This window comes from Amphibalanus amphitrite, unplaced genomic scaffold (assembly GCF_019059575.1).
Source record: "Amphibalanus amphitrite isolate SeventyFive unplaced genomic scaffold, NRLGWU_Aamphi_draft 000160F_arrow, whole genome shotgun sequence".
Lineage (NCBI taxonomy): Eukaryota > Metazoa > Arthropoda > Thecostraca > Balanomorpha > Balanidae > Amphibalanus > Amphibalanus amphitrite.
This window is the reverse complement of record NW_024881655.1, coordinates 519443-533467: the sequence shown is the minus strand read 5'-3', so window position 1 is coordinate 533467 and position 14025 is coordinate 519443. Positions and strand designations below refer to the sequence as shown.

The window sequence follows — 14025 nt, the reverse complement described above, 5'->3', positions numbered from 1 at the left end:
CTTGCAGTTGCGGTTGAGTCAACAACGTCAGGGCGGCCGGGAGCTGGGTCATGGTCGGCCCGTCCCACGTGACAGGCTCAGCCCCGGTCGGCGGTTGCACACCAGGGTGGTCACCCAAAATCCAGAGCAATGTGACGTAATTTCTACCATCAATTCCGCAATAATGCCGACTCCGAAAGGTTTTCTTCTCGTCAGGCGGAAACTGCCGAACTTGTGCCGAACCTTCAAAGTTCAAAACAAGCAAACAATTTGCGACTAAAGGCGACGTCAAGACTGGGTCAATACTACGTTACCAGCCTGCAAGCGCATGACCCTTTTCATAGATCTCTGTGAACCACCAAGACTGTATAAGTGGTGAAAACCAGTGTAAACGGTCCACCTGCTTCTATAGACTAATCTCTAATCCATGCTAGAGTCAACTGTGAATATAAAAATATTATCGATTCAAAATGCCCACCTTAGCTCATCTCTAGGGTGCTATTACTCGCCACTATTCAATGAGGACACTTCTAGCGCAGAGAGACGTTCAACGCGCAGCGAATAACAATAGGGGACAACGATGATAACATTCATGGGCGGTGTCGGTGTCGGGGTGGCTGCCGACACCTCGTCTTGCCGTCCTGATATTTTAGCATTTATTTTTTTTCTAACTCGAAATAGCTGTCGGTTTCAAGCAATCGATTCATCATCTTTTGTGACATGTATTTTATGTGAGACTTGACAATCAAGACAACCATGGAGGTTGCAATGGACGACGTGGCCTCGCTCAGAGCCGAAATCGAGAGACTGACGAGAGAACTCGATGAAGCCAGCAGTGACAAGATCCAGTCAGCTCAGTATGGTCTTGCACTGTTAGAAGAGAAGGAGGCACTTTCCAAACGATGTGAAGAACTCGAGGCAGCCTATGAAAACTCCAAACATGATCTCATTATCACTAGAGAGGTGGGTATCAATATGCAAATGAGCATCTGTGATGTTATAATGATCTTGCAGGCCATCCAGGCCCAATGGTTCAATTATTTTATTGTATATGGTGTTGAAATGCAGTAAGATCATCAGAAACAATGCTTCATAAATTTCAATTCCAGCAAAATGTGTGGAAGTGAGCCGTGACGTGTGCCCGTATCAGTATTGTTAATATTTCAATACATATCAGCTATATCTTACTTGGTAGGAGACAATGCTTGCAACATCTTCATTCCTCATCTTGTTCTCTGTCAGCGGCGTATTTAGAAAATCGCGAAGGGGGGGGCCAAGGGTTTGGAGGGCGCCACCTCACCCAAGGAGGGCGCCATACGGTCGCGAGATAAAAAATCGCTCAGTGGGGGTTGGGGGGTTGGGAGGCGTTTTTTACCATGCCACCAGTTTTTTTTTACGTAACCTCGTATAGGTCGTGCTGCATTGATTTTGCATCGTGTGTATTCTTTATACTCCAGGTCACAAAAGGTCAAGTGTTCTTGAAATGCTGCGCCGAAGGCGCGCGAAATTTTTGAAAACAACCTTTTCCTCCGCTTTTTAGGCACGCCTTTTATACGATCACTGTTCAAAGCTCCTCTCGCTCTTTTACCAAATTTGAAGGTGTAAAAAATACCTAAGGTTTGGTCGGGCCGCTGCCACACAAACTGTACAGAAAGCTTGGCTCATGGGTGTCGATGTATAAAAGTTTATTGGCGGTGGCATATCTACGCACCAGATCACCGTATCGGATTGATACCGGAGCGCGAGATGCGTAAACATCATCCAAATTACCTCAGACCAGCCTTCATAGCCTTCTCACAGATGCATACAGTGTACCCACATAACCAGTTTCAATCACCGAAACTTCAGATGCCTGCTGTTGCGCCCGAACCTGTTGACAATACTTAATCGTAATCCATATAGATGCCATGATGCACGTAAAGTAGGATCAATCCGTTAAGACCAAAGACGTGTTTTATGCATCGTAGAGCGTAGATAGTTTTGGTAGGTATAGATACTTCATTCATTGTGCTGAATGCACGTTCATTTGTGGCAGTTTTCACAGGCAAGACATCAACTATGTGCAATAGAACGACTAAGTTGAAAAACATGCCAAAGGAGTAAATAAATGATAGGAGGGCAGCGATCAACGGATGTTGCCAATAGGTAGAAGGGCTGCGATCCACAGGAGGGCACTAATAGGTAGAAGAGCCCCGATCAACATCCCGAGTTTCGACAGTAGGGCACCGATAGGTAGGAAGTTGGCGAGCAGCAGGAGGGCGCCAATGGATAGAAGGGCAGCGATCAACAGGAGGGCACCAATAGGTAGGAGGGCGCCGATCAACAATCAACAGGAGGGCGCCACCAGGTAAGAGGGTGGCGAGGAACAGGAGAGCACCAATAGGAGGGTGGCGATCAACAAGAGGTCGCCAATAGGTGGGAGGGCGGTCATCAACTGGAAGTCGCCAATGAGCGGAAGGGTGACGATTAAAATGGGGGTGGCAATGGTGAGGAGGGCGCCTTTGCTCAAGAGGATGACACGAACAGGAGGGCGTCTGTGCGGAGGGCGCTGGTCAACAGGAAGGTGCCAGTGGATAGGAGGGCGGTGATCAACAGGAGGGTGCCAGTGGTTAGGAGGGCGGCGATCTACACGAGGGCGCCAATAGGAGAAGGGCCCCGATTAACATTCAACAGGAAGGACTAGGGAACCAATAGGTAGGAGGGCGGCACTGAACAAGAGGGTGCCAAAAGGGAGAAAGGCGGCCTTCAAAATTTCACATGAGGGCTCAATAGGTAGGAGAGCGCCAATAATTATGAGGACGCCGATCAGCAGAAGGGCGGCAATGTGTAGCAGGGTGGCGACCTACAGGAGGGCGCCTTCGGGTGAGAGGGCGCTTATTTACAGGACAGCGGCTTACATAGGCGACCACCGTTACGCTTACATAGAGAGCTACAGCCTACAAATGTGGTTGGAGGGCGCCCGAGGGAGCCCTCCAACCGTATTTGGAGGGCGTATTTGGAATGGGCGTCCTCCGAGGGCGCCCTCCATCCGTATTTTCCCTGTAAACACATTCGCGATTGGAGGGCGCCCTCCAGTCGCGATTGTTTTTCGATTCGATTATATCACAATTGCATTTGCGATTGGAGGGCGCCTTCGGCGCCCTCCAATCGCAAAGGGCGCCTTCGGCGCCCAAGGGGGGGGGGCCATGGCCCAGTGCCCCCCCCCTGCCTACGCCCCTGTTCTCTGTGTTTCAACATTCATATACTACCTACCGTAAAATGGGGTGTTAAGGGACAGTTTTGAGGTGTTTTGTTATATAACTCAAGAAGGGTTGGAGATAGAAGCATCAAATTGTCAGCATTTTATGTGGAATTTGGTGCTTTACATGCCTGCCACATTAAAGTTTTTAAGATCTATACCTGCATATTATTTTTTATTACTTTTCATCACTGTCCCTTAGCACCCCAATGTGGGGTGTTAAGGGACACCTATATTATTCCAAGAAATGGTCATCAAATGCCCACAATTAGGGTGTGGAAGGGCACACACTTTATTTATTAAAATGTTTTGCATATTCTGTCACAAAACAAGTCAGGTTCATTCACCACTAATGACCTTTTTAGCCAATTACGTGTAATGCAGTTTACGCTTGTGGAAAATGTGCTAATTATAAGGTAAACAGAACCAAAAAGTAATCTTCTGTCATCAATAAAAACCCATGTTGAAGCTAGTCACTTGTCATTATGTTGCCCTCTTTGTTTTAGCCTTTTTATGATGACATCACTTTTACCTACATCAGTCTCCATTGACCCATCATTGTAAAAGAGAGTGTGAGATGTTTTGTTACATAACTTAAGATATGTTAGAGATAAAAGCATGAACTTGCCAGCATTTTATGTGGAATTTGGTGTTTTCCATGCCTACTGAAAGAAAACTTAATGAAATTATATTTATATTATTTTTTTATTTTTTCTTCTTTGTCCCTATCCACCTCAAAATATGCATGTATCCAGAAAAGAGGAAGAGGATGATGAATGAATGGGTGGATTTGCACAAGTTTTTTGGGAAACATGTGTAATACATTTGACAATACACCTATGCATTCATTTTCCCTGTACACCCACTAGTTTATGTGGTACACACAGAGTTTTGGAGATGTTTCAATTTTGTGAAAATGTAGCATGATTTTCAAATCCATTTTTGAACCAAATCACTTGCATGAAAAACCATACCATTTTGTCCTATGGTTAAGAGCAAAACAGTGTCAACTACCACACTGAAGTTTTTATTGAACCTTCTCAAATAAGGAAGTTAACATGACTCAAAGTTTTTCCCATGCAACTGTCCCTTAACACCCCACTGTCCCTTAACACCCCATTTTACGGTACCCATTTGGCCTTCAATAAATCATTATTTTCATTGTTTGGCTGTTTCCACATGTTCATTATTTAGAAGGAATTTAAAACTGAATTGGTAATTTTAAATTATATTGTGCATAAACTAGCTTTCCAGTATTTACACCTGACTATACATACTCTAGCCTGTATTCACAGGCTAGAGGGGTATTCCACCTTCCAGCATTCAGCAGTGCCCAAAATTTATGCAATTTGTGCAAAGCAAGGCACAGGGAAGCCAACTAAGGGAGGCCTTGGATAATGGTTAGGGGGCACTGCCTTTTCAAGATCTTAAGCCATGTTTTGAGGCTATAGTATAGAGTTCAAATGTATATGAGGTAGATCTTTTAGCTAAAGTTCACTTACCATAACTTTACATCACATTCACAGCAGTGGATACATCATTCTCTCAACTAAGCTTTTTCATTTGCAATAGCTAGAAAGTAGGTAAATCATATTAGGTTTAACAAAAAGGAATTGAAAGTTTATCCAAGGGGATCAAGCTGAACATTTAAGGATTAGAAAGCAATTAAAATATGTAAGCAATCAGATTAGAAATATAAGCAAGCAATCAGAAATATAAGAGTTAACAAAAGATGCACTTCATAAGGGCTCAATACATGTAAAATGATAAATCTTAGCTTCAAATAAAAAAATGTATTGCCAAACATTAAAGCTAACAATTAGGCATACGAGAATCTCAGCTCATATTGCCTTAATTTAGTTTTCTCTTTAACGAATGCTCTTAAAGATATTTGATTCTGAGAACCAGTTGAAATAAAAACATGTGATGATCAGAATTTAAAGAACTACAGCAGTGGCTTAAACCCTGTGGAGTCAAGACTGCCTGTGTTCCAAACTTCATAGTTGTACAAGTATCAATAGACTATGGTTTGCAACCAAAACAAAGGAAATGCCCTCTCCACTGGCCCAAGAATCTCATTAGCTATCACTTTAGACATTTTTTTTAGGCTAGATATGTTAATTCTTCATTTGCCATTAAAGCATCGACCACTACTTTATGCAAATTTAGTGGTTGCTCCAGCATATCTGTTCAGTTGCTATTTGGCTAAAAGAGTTGATTATTGTTGCTTGATTTTTTGTTAAACAAAATTGTTTCTTTTTACAAATTTAGAAACTACTTTTCTAACTGTGATTGGTAGTTTTGCTGATTTACTTCTGACAAAGTATATCTGTAAATTCATTTGAAAGTGTTTGTAGGTTGTTTATCCAAAGTTTCATATTTGTCATCTTTTGAATCCAATCATTGTACCCATTCCTGAAGCCAGTTAACACCCAATTACAGCACTATTTTTCTCATTTTGCAGGCTCTGGCCAAGTTCCAAACCAGCCATGAGCAGTCCACCCGCTCAGGCATCGAGCAGGAGGAGAGCATGCTGTCCGAGTCGCACGCCCGCGAGACGTCGCTCAACTCCCAGATCCTGGAGCTGGAGATGGATGCTCGCCAGGTGAGCGATGCGGGAGGAACGGGCGCCTTGGCGATCAGAACTCAGTGACTAGGGTCACAGCAAGTTTTGATCAGGAGCTATTGTGACAGGATGGGCAGGAAGTCTTGTGTTCTGTACTTGTATCCTTTTGTAGAGCTGTCCAATGTCACCTGCCCGGAATGCGCCGCTGTATGACATACTCCCCATGACGCCCGGCGCCGCCCCCACGCACAGGCTCGCCAGGAGGTGTCCCGCCTGCTCGCCGAGAAGGAGGCCGCCCAGCGCGAGCTGCACGACCTCGGCAAGGACCGCGACCTCACCAGTCTGGAGCGGCGCAACCTGCGCTCCGAGCTGAAGGACCTCAAGTACCGCGAGACGCGCCTGCTGCAGGACTACTCGGAGCTCGAGGAGGAGAATATCACCCTGCAGAAGCAGGTGTCGGCGCTCCGCAGCTCACAGGTACGCGGCGGGTGTGGGAGAGCGGCGTGAGGAGCGTCTGTTGTGGAAGGACTTGCTGCGATCAAGATGGTTGTTGTGGATGCTGGTGCTGTATATTAGCGTATGAGGTATGGGCGTGGGCTCAGAATTGTCTCAAAATATGCCACGTACGATGGTTTTTGTTTTGCGTAGCGAAAATGTGCGAACACCCGAAATGGAGCGATGCATAGCGGTTCTTGGATGGCACAGTCGTTCCAAGATCGCAACTTTGTCGCATATTTTCGTTCTCACCACTGAACTGCTCGCCTCCCTCTCCCTTCCTCTTTCCCTGCCGTCCAGGTGGAGTTTGAGTCAGCCAAGCACGAGGCTCGCCGGCTGCTGGAGGAGGTGGACGTGCTCAACGGACAGGTGGAGGAGCAGACGGCGCTCAAACGGATCGCCGAGAAACAGATGGAGGAGGCGCTCGAGGCGCTCCAGGTGAGACGCCCGGGCGGCCGGGCTCCGAGTGAGTCGGCCAGCTCAGGGAGGGGTGTTAAAACGATGCCTGCTACAATGTCTGGTTACTATGTCAGCTGACCTCAGCAGTGCCTGCCGTTGCCATGCCATTTGCTATGCATAGGTTGTGCCAGAGTTGTGAGCTCTCATGCAACTAATGTCATTTGATTGTTGGATTTAGGCTTATTTCTATGTTAACGCTAATCCCACAAGCCATCGCACGTCAACAGTTTACTGAGAAAGAAAACACGTCTTTGTTTGTGCCAGGGCGAGCGTGAGGCCAAGTACGCACTGAAGCGGGAGCTGGACAAGCGGATCAACTCCGAATCGATGCTGAACCTGAGCAACCTGGCGCTGTCCACCCTGAGAATGGGTCAGTTTCCCGTCGCTGTCCAGTGTTCCGTCGCTGACGGGACGTGTTCCGGAACTCTCCGGACCTGTCCCGACCCTGTGCGCGCAGGGACCCAGCGTTGAGTCGTGTCTGGGCCGGTGTGATTGCAATCGGTGTCGTGCCTCGATGGAAATGGTGTGTCATGGCGGGCGTGATTTCATATGATTCAGCTGAGAATTAGGGGCAATTTGAGCCGTAATCGTCTTTACGTGGATGTTTTGCCTTTGTGCTGTTCACAAAGCTGCCATGCGCCCTGTAAACAGCATAGAGTATCAGGCCTTCGCCCCATCGTCGATATGACGTCAACTTCGCCTAATTGATAAAGTACTTGGTGATGTTTGATATGCTTTTGATAATTTTGTCGCCAAACAACATTCTATTGCACTATCTGTGCTCATGTTAGGTTATTTTTACATTCATTTTACCATCGCCAGGCGAACTTCGCACGCACGATATTCGCCTTTTGCAGGTGACCACCTGCAACCGTTTCAGATGACCTCAGGTCGAGAGTTATACCAAAGGCTAACCTGCATCCGACCGTTCACAGGCGAGCCTCAGACGGAGAGCGAGGGCGAGGACGACCAGCCGGCGCTGAAGCGGCTCGAGGCCGACATCATCGACTCGAGCGCCGACAAACAGCAGAAGCCGGCCGGCCACGTGGGCGACCTGTTCTCCGAGATCCACCTCAACGAGCTGCGCAAGCTCGAGAAACAGCTCGAACAGGTGCGGCGCCGCGGAACATGATTCGTTTCCGACGGCATTTGCTTATTATCTTGCTACGGTTGGTTCGTGACAGCTAATTGATTTTTTCATGGGACGATACAGGGCCTGCTGGCTTTCCTGTTTATTTCTTCCCACTTGATAGGTAAAAATTACGCACTAGCGAATTCAAATAAGTTGAGCAATGGTTTGTGAGTACTGAATGCAGGCATTACTTTTTTTCTCGATTATATGTTTTTCCCCTACTCCAGCTTTCCACCTTGCTATGACTCTTGTCTTGCTTATAATTTTACGGTTTTCATTTCTAAGGCGACATTTATGACCTCCCCTCACCCCCATCTGACCATTGCTATCTCTGACACCTACAGGCGGACGCCGAGAAGGCTCAGCTGACGCGCAGTCTGCGGGACAACCAGGAGAGCCTGGAGCGGGCTCGGGCCGACCTGGAGTCGCAGCGCGCCCACGCCGCTCAGCTGGTGGCCCACGTGGAGGCGCTGATGGCACTGCACGAGGAGGAGGAGGGCGACAGCCTGCCGCCGACCGTCGGCGCCGCGCCTCCCTCACCGGAGCTGGCCAAGGTCGAACAGGTCAGTCAGAGCCGGCCGGATCGTATGGTTGGAGAGGGAGAACGTTTAGTGGCGATACCTATAGTAATGCGATATCGTGATATAGTAACTTCTTACACGATGCTCCTTCTGGGCGTCAACTTTGAACGAATTCGTCACTGAACGAATTCGCAGTGACGAATTCTCCCATCGAGTCCAACTCCCACTATCGACGTACGAGCCCGTCGTCTCCCCCTGACCCCGGCTCATTGTCCGTCAGGTGCTGGACAAGCACCGCCAGCGTCACCAGCTGGCCATGCTGGAGATCAGCCGACTGCAGACAGACATCAGGGACATGCAGGCCTCAGAGTGCAACTCGTCCGAGGCCGTCGTCACGCTCAGAAACGAGGTAACTGGATACCAGGAGCTGCGGTCTGCTGTATTTAGGCTGCTGTAGGGAACGGAGCCTGGTGGTGTGCTTTTATCCCGCTAGAGCTGGATATTCGTTGTTCTCACCGGTCCCCCTCCGTCCGTCAGGTGTCGTCGCTGCGGAACCGCCTGTCGGAGTCGGAGTCGAAGGTGTCGGACCTGCAGTCGGACCTGTCGCTGCTCAGCCAGCTGACGGCGCTGACCCAGGCCACGCTGGGCAGCAGCCAGGAGGAGCTGATGGGTGTCAGCGAGGAGCTGGCACAGCTCTACCACCAGGTCTGCCTGGCCAACGGACAGACGCCGCACCGCGTCATGCTCGAGCACATGCAGAACGTCAAAAACCTAGGTAGGTACTGGGTATCGAAGGAGGGAGGTGTATGGACAAAACGTTTTCCGGTTACAGATGCTTTTGCATTTGAACATATTTTCGTCAAGTTCAGATGACTTACTACATCTTTCCCAAGGGCCTCATACGGACGTTGTATGCTTGACGTTGTTGCTTTGCGTCCCGGGCAGGCGAGAGCAGCCCGAGCCGGGAGGGCTCACCGCAGAACTCGTTCGCACCGACCAAGTTCGAGCAGTTGATGAGCTCCCTGAAGGTGGCCAAGCCGCTCAAGGAAGGCGAGGCGGCCGACCCCACCCAGGTCGCCAAACAGGTCAGAGCGCTGGCGCACTGGATCACTGCCCCGTTGTGCTCGAAGGATATGCTGCGAGCGACGGCGTGGCGACCGCGATTTTTTTCTTCCTCGGCATACAAGTTATTTTGTCACTTTGCTGTCTGTTTGCCGCTGACGAGTACATCACTGTGTTTTGATGCATCGACCATTGCCTAATCTACCCATCTTCTCGTTACTTGTCAGATGGAGACCATCACGGACCAGGTCAAGTACCTGCGCCGCGCCGTCGAGCACGCTATGGAGGCCAGCAAGCAGACTGGCACCGGGCCGCGCGCCGCAGCTACAGACGGAGACGGGGACGGCGACCAGCTCCAGGTCGAGGAGCTTCAGGAACAGGTGCGTGTGTGTGGTGTTAGATAGGGGGCTTCCTGGGACGAGATGAGGGGACATAACAATTAGTGGCGAAAATTTTCGACGGGTAACTGGTGACTCTGGGTATATCGGAAGATGGTAGGGTGCGATGTGATGACGGTACCGTTTTATCGTGTTTTTTTTTCATCGAAGATTTGATGGTTTAGTGCGAGGCAACCGGATACTTGACGGCAACCTTTTTAGATGCAGAATATGGCCGGATTTATGTGCGCTTATAGTTGTGTGGCACCCTCTTGTAGTTGGATGTGCGCGATCGTTATAGCACGGTTTCGACTTTGTTCACCTATGTTACCTGCCCCTATCTGCCAGGTGATCAAGCTCAAGTCGCTGCTGTCGACCAAGCGAGAGCAGATCGCCACTCTGCGCACCGTGCTCAAGGCCAATAAGCAGACGGCCGAAGTGGCGCTGGCGAACCTCAAGTCCAAGTACGTCAACGAGAAGACCATCGTCAGCGAGACCATGATGAAGCTGCGCAACGAGCTGCGACTGCTCAAGGAGGACGCCGCCACATTCTCCAGTGAGTGTTGCAGCGGGATGGGGTCCTGGTAAGGCTCTGACGGGGCTGGGTTGTGGTTGAGGCTGGACAGGATTCAGCAATGTGACGGGTGTCGAGCGAGCCCAGGTTGGGCGTCGGTAAATTGGCTGTTTTCCTTTTGATTAGCGTTAGTTAACAGATTCTTGGTGGTTCAAGCATTGACTGGTGAGGATACGATGTTACAGAGATAGCTCCGAGCCTATCACCACCCTGACCACCACTGCGACTGACCTGTCTCTGACACCTCCTTCCGCTGTTGCCCAGGTCTGCGCGCCATGTTCGCCGCCCGCTGCGAGGAGTACGTCACCCAGGTGGACGAGCTGCAGCGCCAGGTGGCCAGCAGCGAGGAGGAAAAGAAGACGCTCAACAGCCTGCTCCGCATGGCCATCCAGCAGAAGCTGACGCTCACCCAGAAACTGGAGGATCTGGAACTGGACAGGGAGAGGCGGCCGGCGCGCGCCGGCGGAGGACAGGTCAGTGATGGCCGAGAGAAGTGACGTGTGGGCGACGTCTTTCAGTTGGAGATGAGAGAAAGAGGGGTTTTGGACAGTCTGGGTCACGGGATAGTGGATGAGATAGCGTTAGGGTGGGTAATTACTATGATGAGTAAAAACTTGCGTAAACATGGGCTTATTTATTGCCAACCTTGTGAGTTACCACGCCTTATTTGTTACAACCTTGATTCGCAAATAGTTATGAAGCTCAGTTGCTGCTGGGTAAAATCTGACGATTATGTTCCTCATTTCCGTCCCGCAGGACAACAGCTGGCGTCGTTTCGGCGGCGGCGACCGGGGCCGCTCGCGGGGCGGTCAGTCCCGCGGCGGCGGCCGATTCCCGCAGGCGGGCGGCTACGGGCGGCGGGACCCCTGACCCGCGTGTGCCCAGATGTAGTCCGTCCCCGGCCCCGTGCGCCTTTGCCGGGCTCCGTAGGCCACTCAATGGGCCGGTCTGTGTACGGGGACCCGCAGTTGTTACTGTACAGCGACCCTGAGTAAATCGTCCCAGCACCCTCACAGGGAACAACGATAAGCTGTCAGAGGGCACGCACTGAAAACCTCAGCTGCTCTTGTACAGGGACCGGCAGTCGATATCAATGTTATCGGTTGTTGCTGGACAGGACAGACGGCTAGAGTTGGGGGTTCGTGTACAGTAGCAACTGCGGGTCCCCGTACTTAACCGCGGTAAGTGAGCGCCTACGGGTCAGCGCGGCGCGTTCGAGGGATCAAGTGAATACCAAAGGCAGCTGGGCGCGCGGCGCGGCCGACCGCCTCCGATGCAATACTGGCTGCGTCTCGTGTTGGTGTGTCGGTGCGGCGCACACTGCCGTCTCGTGCAGTCAGTGTCCGTTCTGTGGACGGCCGGCCTGCCTCTGTGGTGGTGTGTGTGTGTCTGTTACGGTCTGACGTCCCCTCGTTGTTGTGTCTGAGCCGGGGAGCGGTCCCCGGTGCTGTCCGCCGCGCCCGGGTCGTGTGTACAAAGTGGATGGCAGTGCGGGCCGTGCCAAACCGTCCAGGCGCTCAGCGGGGCGCCGGGGCGGCCGGGGGCGTCGGCGAGCGCCGCCAATCCCGTGTGTTCGACTGGCAGCGCAGTGTCTGAACGAATGAGCTAACCGCGCCCGCAGCCTCGTATTTATTGCATGCCGGTGACGGCTTGGTTGACGGTGGCTCTAGGCATCTATTGGTTTTTTATGCGCTCGTGGATCGCAGCTCACCACAGCTGTCCCGCAATCAGGCAGCTGGCAATCTGTTTTATATTTATCTTTTAGATGCGCCTCTGTGCTCTGTGTTTACATAATATGAGACAATCATGTCCGACATAAGTTGACAATATAATGTAACTGATATACGTGTAGCATAACAGCGCTTTAATAAAGTATGTCAAAATACTTTATCCGGTATTTTGTTTTGATGCTGTACATTGAAGCGTAGCTAAGCTGATGCCACCACACTCCACAGTGCTGCTTTTAGTGGGATTGTGAAGCATCATCACCGACTATGTCGACCCGAGATGACACTGGCAGCAGCATATGGGAAGTAATTTTCTTGCTGCGAATTCACCCGTGCCTAACAGCCTATATACTTTCTCTGGTGGCCTAGACTAAATCGCGCGTTAACGGAAAATCCCAGAGGAAAACTGTGGCGTTCGGTTGCAGCATAAGCTTGGAAACTCGCAATTTGGGGGACGTACTCTCCATGGACACTCTTCTAATATCGTTGTCATGGGTAACGCTGTTCCACTAAATGCCGATTTACCAAGGTCTATGGGTGTCACCTACTTTGTCCGCTCTAACTTCGCCTGAACTGTACAACGGCAGGGGTAACTATTAAAATTCAGGAATTATTTTCTTTTTTAAAATAAATTTTGTCTGAACCTTTTGAATGGAAGGATTTTCAAGGACAGAGCCCCCGCTAAGCGAAGCTTGTTGCGTTGACCCTGCCGGCTGCCCTCCACCCTCCGATCGCGCAATTCCGGTTCTATGGCATAATTTGGAGTACAAAGTAACGTGCGCACATAGCCGCGCACGGCAGGTCCCCTCACATTGAATGTCAAGCGCCCGTCGCGCTTCGAACCCGGACTGTTATAACCAGGAACGCGCGCTGTCACCACGCGGAGCCCAACGCTCTACCGACTGAGCTACGGGACCGGGCTAATTGTTTGTGGCTAATGCATATTTTAGTTTCGCTCTAGATAGCTCATCCTTGGATTTAAGCAGGTATCAGATATTTTCTATTCATGTCAGAATAAACAATAGCGTCGCTTGTCATTAGTGCCTGGAGCTACGAATATTGAGTAGTAAAGTAATTTTGCAAACTATACTGCTTCGCCATGCTCCGCGCACTAGGACTAGTTTCTTTCTCTCACCATAGGTGTCGCCAGCCAGGAGCGCCTGTGGCTATACTGTGCCGCCATACCCGCCCGGCGCCCCAGACTAGTTAGAATCTCCTACCATAGGTGTCGCTAGTAGTACGCGCCTGTGGCTATACTGTCCCGCCACACCCGCCCCAGGCTAGTTAGAATCTCCTCCCATAGGTGTCGCTAGTAGTACGCGCCTGTGGCTATACTGTGCCGGCGGTAACCGGACAAAAGATCGTAAAGCAGAAGATCGTATGGCAGAAGATCGTAGGCAGTTGATCGTATGCAAAATATCGTAATGGATAAGGATCGTACGACATAATGCTCGTATGGACAAAAGATCGTATTCGCTAAAGATCGTCAAGAAAAATGATCGTATGCCAAAAAGTCGTAATGGATAAAGATCGTACGACATAATGATCGTATGGACAAAAGATCGTATTCGCTAAAGATCGTCAAGGAAAATGATCGTATGCCAAAAAGTCGTAATGGATAAAGATCGTACGACATAATGCTCGTATGGACAGAAGATCGTATTCGCTAAAGATCATCAAGGAAAATGATCGTACGCCAATGATCGTATGAGATAAAGATCGTACAGTCAAAATATGGTATTCACATGGTGCAGCCCAACTCCAGCGCATACAAAGCTTATCAATTTCTGTGTTCGCGTAGTAAGTGGCCGTCGTAAGCTCGACCATACATTGATGTTATTTCAGAGCTTAGATGGCTCAATGACACCTAAAAGCAACGCGTTGTATATGTGCCG

The 14025-nt window shown here is 49.9% G+C and overlaps 1 protein-coding gene across 1 annotated transcript; it reads left to right on the top strand.

The window, feature by feature from the left end:
* Positions 1–562: 562 nt before the first annotated feature.
* Positions 563–12297, top strand: LOC122383303 (protein bicaudal D-like). Its single transcript, XM_043369594.1, has 15 exons — positions 563–942; positions 5682–5822; positions 6036–6260; positions 6579–6716; positions 7002–7107; positions 7673–7848; positions 8214–8432; positions 8671–8799; positions 8928–9165; positions 9336–9475; positions 9680–9832; positions 10178–10385; positions 10668–10876; positions 11160–11355; positions 11572–12297. Exons 1-14 carry the CDS (start codon positions 736–738, stop codon positions 11271–11273), a joined length of 2403 nt encoding a protein of 800 aa, XP_043225529.1. The 5' UTR covers positions 563–735; the 3' UTR covers positions 11274–11355; positions 11572–12297.
* Positions 12298–14025: the final 1728 nt, after the last annotated feature.